The sequence below is a fragment of the Ambystoma mexicanum genome, chromosome 6q (assembly GCF_040938575.1).
Source record: "Ambystoma mexicanum isolate Mex_15411 chromosome 6q, UKY_AmexF1_1, whole genome shotgun sequence".
In the NCBI taxonomy this organism is placed as follows: domain Eukaryota; kingdom Metazoa; phylum Chordata; class Amphibia; order Caudata; family Ambystomatidae; genus Ambystoma; species Ambystoma mexicanum.
In genome coordinates, this window is record NC_090937.1 from 1,357,718,144 (window position 1) to 1,357,732,799 (window position 14,656).

Genomic DNA, 14,656 nt, shown 5'->3' on the forward strand with positions numbered 1-14,656 from the left:
AGTGAGACCACCTGTTGGTCATTATTTGGTTGTTGGTGCAGCAGGGAAAGAAAGGTGGCAAATAGGCTGCTCTTCTGGAGAAGGTTATCCAGTGGGAGAGAAACATAGTTGCCGTGAAGTTTTAAAGAGCACTAATGTGGTTCCTTGTATTCCCCATAACCGGTCTAAAGTTTGCTGTTAAAGAAGGCTAATGAAGTTGTGTTTTCTAAAGTTAGCAATTACCACTGAAGCACTTTTTTGGTTGTATTGTGGAAGACGTAGACAGGTAGGCGAGTATACCTGTAGGGCAAGTAGTTATTGGGCCTCATTACGACCCAGGAGCTAATGGGTTAACGGCACCGTAAAAGGCTGCGGCGGCGTTAACCTATTAGCGCCTAATTACGAGGTTCCTTTGCGGGACCTGACCTTAATGGCTGGTGTAGACCAGCCGTTAAAGTAGGGACCCGCAAAGGGACTTTGGTGCTAATTACGGTGCCGCAATTTGCGGCACCGTGCTTAGTGACTTCCCCATTCCCATTGAGCCCTATGGGGCAAAAAAGAGAATGGGGAAGGGCCATGGAGGAAGGGGGAATTACCGCCCGCCAACCTTGTAATGGGGTGGTAATTCCCCCTTTCTCCATGGCGGAGTTGGTAACTTACCGGCATGGACCATGGTGCTAGTAGCACCATGGTCTTCCGCCAGTGTCGTAATGAGGCCCATTGTCTTGCAAAGTCTGTGGTTAGAACAACAACTCATGTTGACTTACAAAATTTCGAAGAAGAAATGTAAAAGCGTGTTGGAAAATAATTACATTTCTTTTTGAAACTAAGATTATAGTAAACCATCCTAACAAAGACATTTGTTACTTCTACAAAAGAAAAATATGTTCTTACTCCAGGAAGAGTGGGAATAGTTTATTTCCTTCGGAAGTCACAACATTGTGACAAATGTGTGACAGTTCTTACTCTGGGAGGAGTGGGAACTTGTGGTCTCTTGAGATACTTTAATGAATAACAAACTTTGTGCTAAACTGGATTTCCTTGTTTTCTTTGAACTGTGGAAAAAAAACTTTTGTTCAGATGTGTGGAAGGGAAATTCACCCAGGTTATGAGAAGAGACATTAATCCTATTTTCAATCAGAGCATAGGTTAGACATTATTTTTTAATTTAATTGCCATATATTTCCTTTCTCCATTTGTTTTACAAGTGTGAGGGTCAGATATCCAAATGCTCATTGCACCATGTGCAATATATATATTAAGATAAAATTCGACTAAAGAGACGTTTTTAAAAGATACATTAGTAATTCCTAAAATCTCATGGAATGCTGAGATTAGTATACGCTTGTAGGATGGTTGTGTCCTCCCTTTAAATGTACTAATTACATTAAATGTCCCCCAATCCTTGAGAGGATCTTCCTCAGGTTGTTGGATAGGGGGGTCTGCTTGTTTCTGTGGATCATAGCTCAAAAGCCACTTGCTGAGATATTTGATCATCCACCCTCTGGGCCTTGGGTTTGTATGAAAGAATATTATTTCCACAGTGCGACATGCAAGGAAATCTGGATGGGACATGGGAGCTAGATAAAACCTCACAATCGCAGCCTCCCTTTGCACCCTTTTTAGCCCCTAACACCTTCTACAGCCCTACCGTAGGGATCACATACATTAGTAGACCCACCCCGCACCCAAGGGATAAACAGGGTAGATAGAGACCCTATAGCAATGAGAGCCTTTGTTGAAACAGTTTTGCGCTTCAGTTTTAATAGATCCACTTTCAACTGCAGTCATGTGCCTTTCCATGGACTAGCATCTGGATGAATTAGTAGGTTATGAATTATCCTCATGCTTTTAACTCTTGTGTCTCATCTTCAGCAATGTTATGATTATGGCATTTATAGCGTGCCTGTACACAAGTGTTTCTAGACGGCACAAGACAAGGAGGGGGGAAAAGAGGGAGGACAAAACAATGACCTTATTCGGCTGTGTGTCATTCAGATCACACAGGTACAGGGAAGGGGAAGGGGAAGGGGAGAAAGGGAAAAAGGGGTGGGAATGGATAAGTGCAGGTAATCAAGAAGTGCAGCCAATGGTTGGCTCATAAGTGGAGGGAGAGGGGACGGTAGGGTTACAGATACAGACCACATGTGCTGGGGGGGGTGCAAGAGGTAGTGTGAGGTGCACCTGGACAGGCAGGTACCTGGGCCCAAGTTCAGAGGGTGGCCAGGTGACCAGTGCGTGGAGCAGACAGGTCATCCGCAGGGGTGAGGCATAGAGAAAGCGGAAGCGAAGAGCAAGGTCTTGAGTTGCTTACGGAACAGGAGATGTTTCTGCTCAAGTTAGAGAGAGGTAGGGAAGCAGTTACAGAGGGAGGCCCCAGCCGAAGAAAGAAATCTGCCCCCAACTCTGATTGGAAAAGCGAATGTGCTCAGAGCGTTGGAGGTGGATGAGTGGAGAGCTCGAGAAGGAAGATACTTATGAAGAGAGAGTTGGAGAAAGTGCAGTCCCAGGCCCCAGAAAGCCTCGTGGCCAATGCATATGGTCTTGAACTTGATCCCTGCTGCCACTGGGAGCAAATTAAGAGATTTCAGGGCTGGAAAGATACGATCCCAGGGCTTGGGGCCAAGGACACGTGTCTGTTTTCTTGAGGTCTTTGATAATCAACAGTAAAAAATTGGAAGCTCAACCATACTACCCATTTTCATATGGTGTCAATTAGAGAGTAGTTAATTGAAGTATCCTTCTCCATTAGAAAGCTAACTTTTGGCAATGGGAAAGTAAATCTTGGGCTGCCTGTGGGACCACCTCCTGAGTCTTGGGGGATCTCACACTACTCTAGCCTCCTCTTCATAGAATTGTTGGGGAGTACAGCCCTGGTTTTTATTCAGTAAGTTGCCCTAAAGGGTGATACCACACTCCTCCATACAGTAATATCCAAGTGTATGGTAGGACTGGGAAGAACCTCTGTCTGAGGCTAGGCAGGGGGGATTATGTGGCCCAAATTACTTCTTCTGTGCAGTGCCATAAGAGTTCAGCCTACCAGTTCATTCTCGGGCAGCTTTCTTTTTAACAGCCTAGTACACTCCACTGCATCATGGTGTTATTTTCCCGACCTCAGGAGTTCTCATCATACCGCCAATCAATCCAGCACTCCAAGGCCTCCAGAATTCATTTGTCTTACACCACAATCTGAGCTGTAGTTTGGCCTAACTGCACTGCTGCAGTGGCAACAGATTTGTCCTCGAGGCAGCGACCACAGCTGTGAGGCAGCACTACAGACTCCCTCTTTCGGGCTTAAGTGATTGTCCTCCCCAGCATTCTGCTCCCCAATGGCACCTGTTTCTACATTCATGCTACCAATGAAAGTTAGAGGCACTGGTTCTTGATAACAACTCGTACTTTGGGAAACTGCTTGTTCTTGTTGACATTTACCCCCAGCCTTGGCCATTAAATGAGCTGCACTTTACACTGCCTCCTTTCCCAGAGAGTTTCCATCTCCAGCATCGGGGTATGTTTGGCTGTGCAATGCCCAAGTGATTGTGGACTGATACCTCTTCAAAGTGGTTGCAGCCATGTATGGTTTATATGTTCTCAAGCACTTGGTTCTACCCTTTTGCCCTCATAATCACTGTAACTCTCTTCAGGGGCATAATAGGAAGTATGGGGCTTTTTTTTTCTTTTTTTGAAAACAGAATGATTAAATGATTGAACAACCGCAGGGTATAGAGCTATTTGTGCACATGAGGCACACCCAAATAATAATCACACTCATTCTGGCTCCTGCGGCATGCAGCAAGATTTAGCACTAAAACTAATCGCAGATCTGTTAGGTGCAAGAGAGTGCAGCTTCTCTGCCAGCTGCTAATTATCCTGTCTGCCTGTTGGGACACAATTTCACCCCTCTTCTCTCACTCAATGGTGTCTCCGTAGAGAATATACCAATGTTTTTGGCATCAAGCTGCAAAGTTGCATAATCATGAGCCCAGGGAGCGTACATACTCCTACGAGTGATTGCCCGTAAAAGCTGCAGTCAAATACAGACAGGTGGGATGCTCTCCCTAACTCGGCTCCTTGCTGACTCTGCTCTCCAGTCTCTGGTCTGGGGGTACAGATGAAGTAAGGAGGCTGACAAGAGGGTATTATTTTGGCTATAGACTTTTATTCAAATAAAGAAAAGAACCTCTTCTCCCCCTATTTCTGTAGTGGCTTTCCCTACCTCAACCTAGAATAACTCAGGTGCTCATCGGGATGTAAGTCAAAAAACAAATATTGTCTTCTGTCCAAACCAATCACGGTATCCCTACCACAAGCAAACTAAGAAACAAAGGGTTCAATGAACTTCTTTTCCAAGCCACCAGGAGAATGGCTCCCTTCTCCTGGTGAAACAATCCAGTCTTAGGCTGACTTAACAGCAACCTCTTGTAGTAGGGTTTGATTCACCAAATGTACTTAGTCCATGAGAATTACTCCTTTCCCCTGGTCTTTCTGCAAGAGCCCAGGAGTCTCTTCACTTCCTCCCAAGGATTTGAAAACAACAGAGTTAATGCTTTTTCAATTCTTTTTATTGTTGGCATTTCGCTTTTCTTCCTCCCAACGATTTGTGAACAAGGGTGTTAGGGCTTGATCCACTCTTCTTCTTAGTGCTAGTATTTTGTCAGGACTTCTTCGATCTTGACTATTGGGGAGATTATTCCTTGACAGTTAGCCGGTCAAGTGGCACAGCGAGTAGAGCGCTCGCTTTGACACCCGTGCAGAGCCTGTTAACGCAGGTTCGAATCCCGGCGGGGCCAAACTCAGCCTTTCATCCTTCCGAGGTCGATAAATGAGCACCACACACCGTGGGTAATAATAAGCAGCGCTCGGATACCTGAGGGTTTGTAGCGCTATATAAAAGCCTAATTATTATTATTATTATTATTATTAGTTGCTATGTGTTTGTTTGGTATTTTTCACATATGCCGAGTTTCCCACTGTGACTAGGGAGTTCACTCCCAAGGCGCTCTTGAGATTTATAGTTTTTTATGTCGCCACTGTGATGGGGGAGTTTACTCCAGAGGAATACTTGACTCTTCTCTGGATATCACTACTGTGATGAGGAAGATCACTCTTGAGGAATATTTGACTCTTGAAACTATGTGTATCACCACTGTGAAAATGGAGATTACTCCAGAGGAATATTTGACTCTTGGTATCACTACTGTGATGAACAAGCCACTCCAAAGTAATAGTTGTCTCTTGAAACTTTGTGTATCACTACTGTGATGAGGGAGATCACCTGAGAGGAATACTTGACTCTTCAGGCTCCCTCGACCCCACTCGGCTTTCCCACAACTTCTGTTAACTGTATCTTCACTGGGGAGTGCCATCGGTTCTTCCCGGGGTATCAGGTCATTGTTGGTTTGGCATGTGCTCAGCACGTCTTCTGGCTTTCCTCCTCTTTGGCCTGTGCAGCTCTGCTGAGCTGTTGCTGCGGTGGTCTTGGTGTGTTTTATGGACCTCATGGTCCACCTCATAGAGGCCACAACACCGTTGGATTCTTCCCGCCTCTACAGAAAGTTGTGTTCCCTCCTGCTCGTGTAATTCCTTTCGGCAACTTCTTCAGAGACAGAGACTGTCTCTCAATGCTTCGGGCAGCACAGGTTTGAAGTTCTCGTGCCCTGCAGGATGGACACCAATTTCCCTCGCTTCCCCCACTGGTCTTCCTGCTTCCTAACACCCTTAGTCCTTTCTTGGTCCTTACTTTATACCACTGGGCCCGCCCCAGCTTTGCAACGAGGTTTGTTGTCAAAACCTTTGAAATTATCTTCATGCTTCCTAGTGGCCACCTCATCACATTTCTTGGGAAATCCGGTCTACTGTGGTTCTGTATGTTTCTTTGGTTTTTCTTTGTCGCTGTCCTATCGTTTCTTGCAGATACAATAGTAGAGACTTCACAATAACACACAGTAGTAGTTTCAGATTTGGAAGGCAAAGTAGTCAACATGGCCACAGCTACTGTCAACAAGGGTTTAGGAGGTCTTTCACGGAACAGAAGTCCTTATCCCCATGTGTGGAGTCTCTCCCTATGAGGTCCTCCCTTCTGGAGAGAAGTGACGAGAACCTGGTCTCTCTCAATTAGAGGGAATGCCCCTCTAACGTTGACATCAAGTCCTACTACTCCATGTACCCACTTCCAGGCATGCAATTAGATATGAGGGTGTGTAGGTAATGCAGTGAGTTCATCTTGGTATGTGGATCAAACACAAGGCTGTCTTGATATGCAGTTAATATGTGGGTAATACAGGGCAACTGTCTAAATATGCAGGTTATAACCAACAATCAAACTATATTTAAGGTTAGTGCCATGAGGCAATCTAGGTGTGAGAGTAATTTAATGAGTTTATATAGGTAGGCATGTAAATATGATAAGGCTAACTAGATATGTAGGTAACACAGTGAGGTTATTTTGGTGTGCAGGATAGACCCATGACTATCTAGATATGTTATTGGTATAGGTATGCAGGTACTGCAATGAAGCGTTCTAGGTATTCTAGTGACAAAAGGAGTCTAACTGGATGTGAGGGTTTCCCAAATGGGTCTATCTAGGTAAGCAGGTAAGGACACATTGGGGAATAATCTAATAACCCAAAATTAAGACTCCTCCAGTACTTGCTGATCGGGTTTCCAGTCTCTATCCACTCGCTTGGAGAAGGCCCATCTCCTTACTATTCCCCACATTCCTTTCTGAGCACCAGATCCACCTCTTGTGCTTGCCCTCATGCCTTATGAGCAAACCACCTCCAGGCTACCTCTTTCATTCGACAATCCTCAATGGAAAAGCTTGATGAACACACCTCCGGTGTGGTCTTGTTAAATGGCAGGAGAGATACAGTCTGCTAACACGTATTCCTTACCGGGGACATGCATGACTGTGAGGTTGCAATCTTGTCGTAAGTCTGACCAACCTGAGAGACACATTCTCACCCTCTGGCTTGGTTAATAATGCCATCAGGAGTTTCTGGTCTTTTCCTGATTTGAAAACTGGCACCCCATATGCACTGCCTGAAGATCTCTACAGCACAGACACATGCCAGTCTCTCTGTCTTGATGACAGAATAATTGAGCTTGGCAGGTTCCAGCACCCATGATGGTATAGGCTATGCTTGTTTCCCTTAAACACAGGTGTCTATTCTAATGGTATTGGTGCTGTCTAAATCAAATGGGTGGAGCTCAAGTGCTGACGGTTTGCCTTTAAACTTCCCAAGCCGCCACCCACAAATAACCGGCCTCATAATGGAGGCAAAGATCAGCACACATTTCAAATAAAGTAAGGACAAGGAAAGACCTCAACTATTCATAGGGCTCAGGGAACCCTACATGGCCTGGAAGACATTTTTTATGGAGTGGCCAAATAAATTCACCTCTCCATGAGAGAAGTTGAATTTCATGCCACTGCATTGCAAAATTGTCAGCAACCTGCTCATAGAACTGTTGCACTCTGCTACCGCATCATAGTAAACCAAGATATCGTATGAACGCACACCACCATAGATGTGATAAAGCTTTTTGGCGCGGGCAGCAATCAGGGAACTATGGGGGTGTTGATTGAGAAGAGACTGGAGGAGGAGAGGATTGTCATTAAGTTTGGCTCCCCTGGTTGTGATGTTAGATTGACCAATGGGGATACAGCAAAGGTCTGACTCAGTCGGTAGCAGAAGCACTCTCTGTAGAGCTGAACGTGGATGTAATAATGCTCTTGAAATTAGTGGGGACAGTGAGAAGAGCCTTGTCCTTTTGGTTGTGTAGCTTTTCCACATTCGTACATCTGCCTCTGTTGCTCAACTGATGCTTGATTCAGTGACGAATGTGTGGCACAGTAAGGGGGTCAATCTGTAGTGGCATCTGGAGCTTAACATCGATGTAATAATACTGTTGATGTTAGTGAGGTCAGGTAGTGGGGACCTGTGAGGAAAGAGTGAAGGGTATAGAAGAGGATGTCCATGTGCCTAAGTCTGACTACCCTGGTCATGTGATGCAACATTGACAAGCTGGGTGTGGCAAGGTGCAGGCTAACTCAGTCACGGGCTCTATGGAGCTGAACATAAAAGTAATAATGTTGTTGATGTTATTGTGTGCACCAAGCAGAGATCTGAGTGCGGAAGTGAAGTAAAAATGAATTGTTTGTATGATGCATCAGTGCAAAACAATACATAGCATAAAACAACCGCAGAGCTCTCCATTTTATACATGTTAGCTATTCATTAAGAACTATCTTGATAAGTGTATACTTAAATTCCTTTTCTCCATTTCTTTTGTTTCTTCTTGCCTTCCTATGTTCTATATAGATTGGCTATATATTCCCATGACATCTGGTCGTTTCTATGTTAAAAGTAGTGTTATTTTAGTCATAATCATCTTTTAGTCTTGTTGTTTATCTTGTCTAATTGCAGTGGTTATCTGTGGACTGAACATCTTTAAACATAGTTGACTCAATCATAATCTTATATATCTTTTCCAGGATTATCACAATCTGTTGGAAAAGCAGAGAGAACACTTGTGTGACCTGGAAGAAGAAGAAGACTGCAACACAACTGAAGCTGTTGCAGATCTTTGTAAGGTAACACATAGGCTATCGCAGCTTAATCCCACACCTTAATATGTATACCATATCCATATTATTATTAATGAAAATGTAAAAGTGTCCGATCCTTCAATAACATAATAGCAATTAAGTGAATGCCTTACAGTTGCTTCATTATTTCCATGGCAAGATAAAAGCAGTGTTCACTGCACATTTTTAAATAGATTTTTGTATAGTGCTACATTGTATGCTGTGTGACTGCACTGTAGAGGAGCAGGTGGATGCATTTCCCCTAGCTCCCACACCCTCACCATCGTCCTACTGGAACTGCAAGAAAATGGCTATATGTAGGACCCCATGTGTTATACCTATACCGCTTCGAGTGTATGAGAGAAGATATGACATAGATAGCCATACCAAATGTGGCTAGGACGGGCATTATTGTAAAATGTGTGCCGGCTCATGGAAATATTCTATTCAACTACCTGAGGAGCCAATCAGGGTTGCAGAGTCAGAAGAAGCTAGAAAACAGCTTTGTGTGCGAAAGGAGTCAATGTTGGCTTGAGATCAAGGATTCTATTCATAAGGAATAGCTGCAAAGTACGAAGGGAGGCAGACAGCTGAGTCATGAACGTAAGGCATATTTCTCGAAGATTAAAAAAGAAGAAAACATATGCAAGAGCCAAGTATTGGCCAATTAAGTGTATAAAGTCTATACAAAGCAGAGTGAGCAAGTCCCTAAAGCCCAAGAGGAGCAGCAACATGTATTTAAAGTTATTAAGCATCAAAAAATATGTTCTTTCTCCAAAAGTGCGTCCTACTTCCCATTTATTTTCCCCATAGGCAAACAAGGTCAATTTTTTTTTTAGTCAAGCACACAGTCCAAAGCGCTGGAGAGATTTGGACCAGGTCCGAAACAACTTGGGCAGGAAACGTTGACTTGCGATCCATGCTTAGTTTGGGGTATTCCATGCAGTAGTTACTTAAATATTTGATGGAGAAGGGGGTGCCCCGTCTCAAAAACAGATAGAGATATCTCTGGGATTTACCCAAAACCGTGTGTTTTTAGAAATGAAATAACCGCCATCTTATTTTCTCTCAATGCAATAGATATCTGATGCTATATCTGAGGATATAGGCAAGTGAAACACAGGACAAAAGCTATCTGAAGGTCAAACATAATTGCAAATGCCATCAGGCTGGAGGTGGGGAGTTTGGCTGAGGGCAGCAAGTGAAGTTATGAAGTTATAGGTCATCCAAGGACGGAGTTTGCAAGACAAAGTGTTCTGTAGCCTTGGCTATTGCTTCAAATAGCACACATCTGAAAACAAACTTCATCACAGAAAGAGTGTGTGTTGTGGGGGCAAAGGAAGAGGGCAGGGGATGTGGAGGCCTTCTGGGGAGTGCGGTGAACTGTCACAGATGAGGGGGGCACTTGGTGAGGGCCTGGTTGGCAGGAAAGCATTTTCTTTCAGCTGTTTTTCCAATATTCGAGGCTATTTTCGAGGCTACGAAGGACTGCAGATATCCGCGGGTAGGAGTAGTTCCATGTTTGCCGCTATATATTTTGGGGTGTCATTGTTTTATTTATTTTTTAAAGTTATTTTAATGGGTATAGTGACGTTGGAGGTGAAAAATGTACAAATTGCATTGTAGCAAGCATAGACCGACACAAGTGATCACAGTTCAAGGGTGTATAAGGTGGAAAACGCCTAATCTAAACCTAAATCTGTGACGGGAGCAAGCTATGACCATCAAATCAAAATAAGGCAGTCCTTGTGACATCTTGTCAAATAAAAGGGCCTATACTAAGAAAAACCTATTGCTAACCCTTACGCTAAATATAAAAGTGTGTGGGATAGGATTCACAGGCAAGAAAGAAGTGTTCACAAATAATAAGTCGGGATGAAGTAATCGTGGTCTCCCTTCCGCATGTTTTGAGCATGGGAACGACAGTTCCAGTCTCAATTATCAAGACTGTTGATGGCGAAGTCTCTTTCTCTGAAAAAGTCTCTTGTCTTGTTCAAAATAGCAACAAAAAGTTCCTTTGCAATGGTAGGTGGGGTGATGTCTTTTCATCCCTGCATTCACTTCTTCTGGGTTCAGATCCCAAAACAGTTCTTTGTGATATTAGGACCTTCAGAGGTCAGCTTTCCTGCTTCCGATGGCCTGATAGATTCAAAATAAATAAACAAAAAGTTACTTTTGGGTTTGCACTTAAGGTGATGTTTCTTCACCCTTGGGTCCCCCTCTTCCAGCCCTCAGACCCCTCTTGAATATCTGCCTCCCTCTCTCGGGTTCACCCTGGCTTGTATTAAAAAACTTTTTCTCAGTTGCATTCACATGCTGTTGGGGTGATGGTTTCTCACCCCTAGAGCCCCCTCTTCCGGGCGCAGATCCCACTCAACTGTTTGCCTCCCTCCGTCGTGTTCACTACGTCTTTCTACACCATCTCCTTTGTGATATCACAAATCTTAATATTTTGAACAGTTCCCTGTGGACACCCCTCTGCCAGGTTCACTCTTGTCAACACACTGTTCTTTTCACTTTCTTACGTTGTGGGATTCCCTTCCCTTACCTTTACGATCATCTGCCAGTGAAAGACTTTTGACTGTACAGAGGATTTTACTAGACACTTGTATGACCACTTTGACTCTCTTCTCGCCTATCCCAAGGCCTTCTGGTAACAGTAGTTTCAACAATCGGGAAATCGGCCAGAGTTTCTCGAGTGAGCACCCATGTGGTGCCTGGCCCATCTGCAGCTGCCTTTCCCCTTTCACATTAACAGTTATTTTTGCTTTTTGCAATCAGCCGTTTGCTACTTTTGTTCAACCCATTTGTTTCTTTATCCATTCTCCCCTCGACTCACCGGCTGTGATGAACCGACTGGCATCTCTTCATATCGGTAGTCAAGGCCGGTATCACAGGAGTAGGCGTCTCCCTCTGTCCTGCTTATCAGCGTCGACACGCTCTGTGTACCGTTGACATCTGCTGCAACACACCTGGGCTACTGTTCGCAGTATTACGATTGCTTCTGCAGAGGTTTCGCAGGCCTGGGATGGTAAGGCAAGGTCGCTTCTCTCCTTGTCAGCCTTTCCCGGTCTTGCTGCCTTTCTTCTCCTCTTGAACTGCTGTGTCTGGATAGCTGTGTCGTGGTGCGGTCTGCCTTGCTCGTATTGTGCTTTTGTGCTCCACGTTTTATCCCTGTGGGGAAGAGAAAGGGCTCAGGTGTGTGATTCTGGTCCATTGCCTTACTTTGCCTGACCCTTGTATTGGGACATGTCAGGTAGATGGTTTGGGTGTTTGTCGTCTTTCGCGGTGTGCTTAAGTGTGGAAAAGGCTGGGGGGGAGGGTAGAGCGTTTAAATATCGTATGGGGTAGGACGGGGAAAGGTTCCTATAAAATGTGGGATGCTGCGTCTCACCCATCATTGTCCCGCTTCCAGTCCCTGAGGACCCCCCCCATCCAGGTGATCCTCCCTCACTAGTCCACCCCCAGGAAATGGATACAATAGAGATGGCCGTGACCTGGCCAACTGGATGACAGTTCCCCGGGCCTAGTACGTGAGACACTTTCAGGTTTCTCACATACATCACTGGCTAGTGGCCTGGTAGGTATTTGGGAGTCTTTTTTTATTTTGGCTGTGTCTTTTCAGACTTTTGTACATGTGAGGCTTTGGAGAAAGAAAGTTGTTTGACAAAATTAAAATAAAAAGGAGAAATCGTAATCTAGATTTAGATGCCCCATACAATGTATTTTAGGTTGTGTATTCTCACTTATGTTATTATATTGTGTGGCTGTGAAATATTTGCCTCACCACTTTACTGTTCTGTATTATTCTCTGCTTTCGTTATCTTGAACTACTTTACATCAGTACATTTGAGTATTGTTGTACTGTACTGATCTTTTAAGTTCTATTATAGTATAAAACCTGAAGTGAGCCCCCTGTTTAACCATGTTTTTGTAACCACAGTTATGATAAAAGTCAATGACCTGTAACCAAGGGTATAATAAACTAGTTTCTGTTAATTTTACTGTATTTGTGTATATACATGCCATAAGTAGTCCTTAAAAGGACTGTTTTCAGTACACTGAGTGTAGTATTTTAGCACTCCTGAAGTACTATTTCAATGTTAATGAAACTGCATTTCCTTCATCAGTTATTGTACTCTGTCATGTCTATAGAAATTGGCCATGTAGAACTGTACTTTGTTCGAAATCCATAGTTGGTTGTGGTCTCTCGTGAATGCCGATATTGCTTTATTAACATTTCTCTGGAATTTCTCAATTTTACTATTAAATATGGTGGTCCATCTCCATTTTTGCCACTGAGTCAGATTGGAAAAGATAAAGATGGTGTGAGGCAGTAGTTCGATTAGTTTATCCAAGTTTTGTTTCGTCATTAAAATAAGGGACACACCTCATACATTCCCCACATCATTGTTTCCACAATTAATTATTATAACCTCTGGCTGCTCTGTACTTCTCAGACTGAACAATTTTAGAGAAACTTGGAACCAATGCGTCCCCCGCAATCCAAACCATTTAATTGTAAATTCACTCAAACCTAGGTCCATGTTAATATTTAGTCTCTCACAAAAAGCCAGTAACCAAAACAGCCAATTGTTATCGATCAGCCACACAGTTTTCAAACCAGCCATGATATCTGCAGTGTTTCCAGGAAAATTATTTCTAGTTTGAATTTTCTAGTAGTTTCTATAAGCAGGGTGTGTTTGATGTGTGTTTTGAAGTTTTAATTGGTTGATGGTACTGTTGTGGTTAATCGCGGCTACCAAGCAGCCACTCTGTGTCCAGCATTGTTACCCGCAGGTAAATGTGCCACCATTTTGCAGCTGTGGCCATATTATGCAATCGGGACGTCATGTATTTGTAGTCGCGTCTATTAAAAAGCATGTGCATAGGCGAGTCAATACTATTTGGCATTTTATAAATTGTTGCTGGAACCGCAGGTATATTTAAAGCTGCCTCTGTAAAGATATATTTTCTCTGCAATAATCATATTTTTATGTGGATGATACATTACAGAATTGTATTTGTGTGTGTTATTTTACATATTTAGCTGTTCACTTATTTTATTTGAAGTTTCAAAGGCCAATTTACTTTTATTTTGGCCTTTCAGAAAAATGTATGTGTAACCACGCATACAAACCAGGATCTGTAGCTGCAATGAATATTGTCGCAGCTATGAAAGATGCTAGGTGGGGTAAAAATAGATTTGTCAGTTTCTTTGTTTGTTATTGGTTGTTGTTACTTTTGTGTTTGTGAAGGGCCTAGTGATAGGTTGTGCTGAAAATGTGTTGGCAATTTTAGTTGTTTTATTGGTATATAGTCCTCCTTTTTATTGGTATTTGCTTTGGAATGTATAAAGCCACCATTTTCTGCAGTTTTATCTTTGATTCCTGAACTCTCACTGTGCACAGGAGTATGGCTGATGTGAAAGTAACTGTTAATAAATATTTATCATTTGAAGGTTTATTTGCAGTTATTTATATCAACCACTGCTATCAGATGGTGTTCGTTATTTTCTTCATTTGCTGTGTTAGTGACAAGCATTTTTTAATGTATTTTTTCAGTTTAAGAAATGTGGATATGTAGCTTTTGTATTTGTTAGTAAGGTTGAAGGTTTCTTTGTTGTACTTGTAATTTTAATGCACTTTGAGGTATATAGTATTTGTAGGTGTTTGGAGTGTTTTGTGAAGTAGTTCAATTTATGGTGTTCTGCAAGTTCATTTTTGTAATGTGTCTATTTTTGTATTTTCTTGTAGCTCCATCGTTAACATCATCCCAGTGGCTTCTCACTATATGTTGTATGGTTAATTCCCGTGACAGTTCAATCTATAATTCAATCTATAATCAAAAGATGGTGGTACTGATGGAGATGGAGATGGAAGCAGCACATGTATGGAAAGCTTTCTTTGTGACATTTCTAGTATTTCTGATGATTCTTTAAATGGAGTGGTGCAGAGCTGCAACTGTTTTAAGACTGGCTGTGGTGGTTGATTTTGTACAAACACCATTCACAGCTTCAGTTAAGAGGGGAAGATGACATAATAATAATAAATAATAATAATAATAATAATTATAATAATCCCAAAA

The 14,656-nt window shown here is 42.9% G+C and overlaps 1 protein-coding gene across 3 annotated transcripts in view; it reads left to right on the forward strand.

Annotated features, from left to right (window-relative positions):
- EVC (EvC ciliary complex subunit 1) overlaps positions 1–14,656 on the forward strand; it is a 946,714-nt gene that overhangs the window by 380,904 nt on the left and 551,154 nt on the right. For all 3 annotated transcript variants that reach the window (XM_069631973.1, XM_069631974.1, XM_069631975.1), the window contains one exon: positions 8,477–8,575. In XM_069631973.1, coding sequence (XP_069488074.1) covers positions 8,477–8,575 — 99 coding nt within the window. The remainder of the gene's footprint in view (positions 1–8,476; positions 8,576–14,656) is intronic.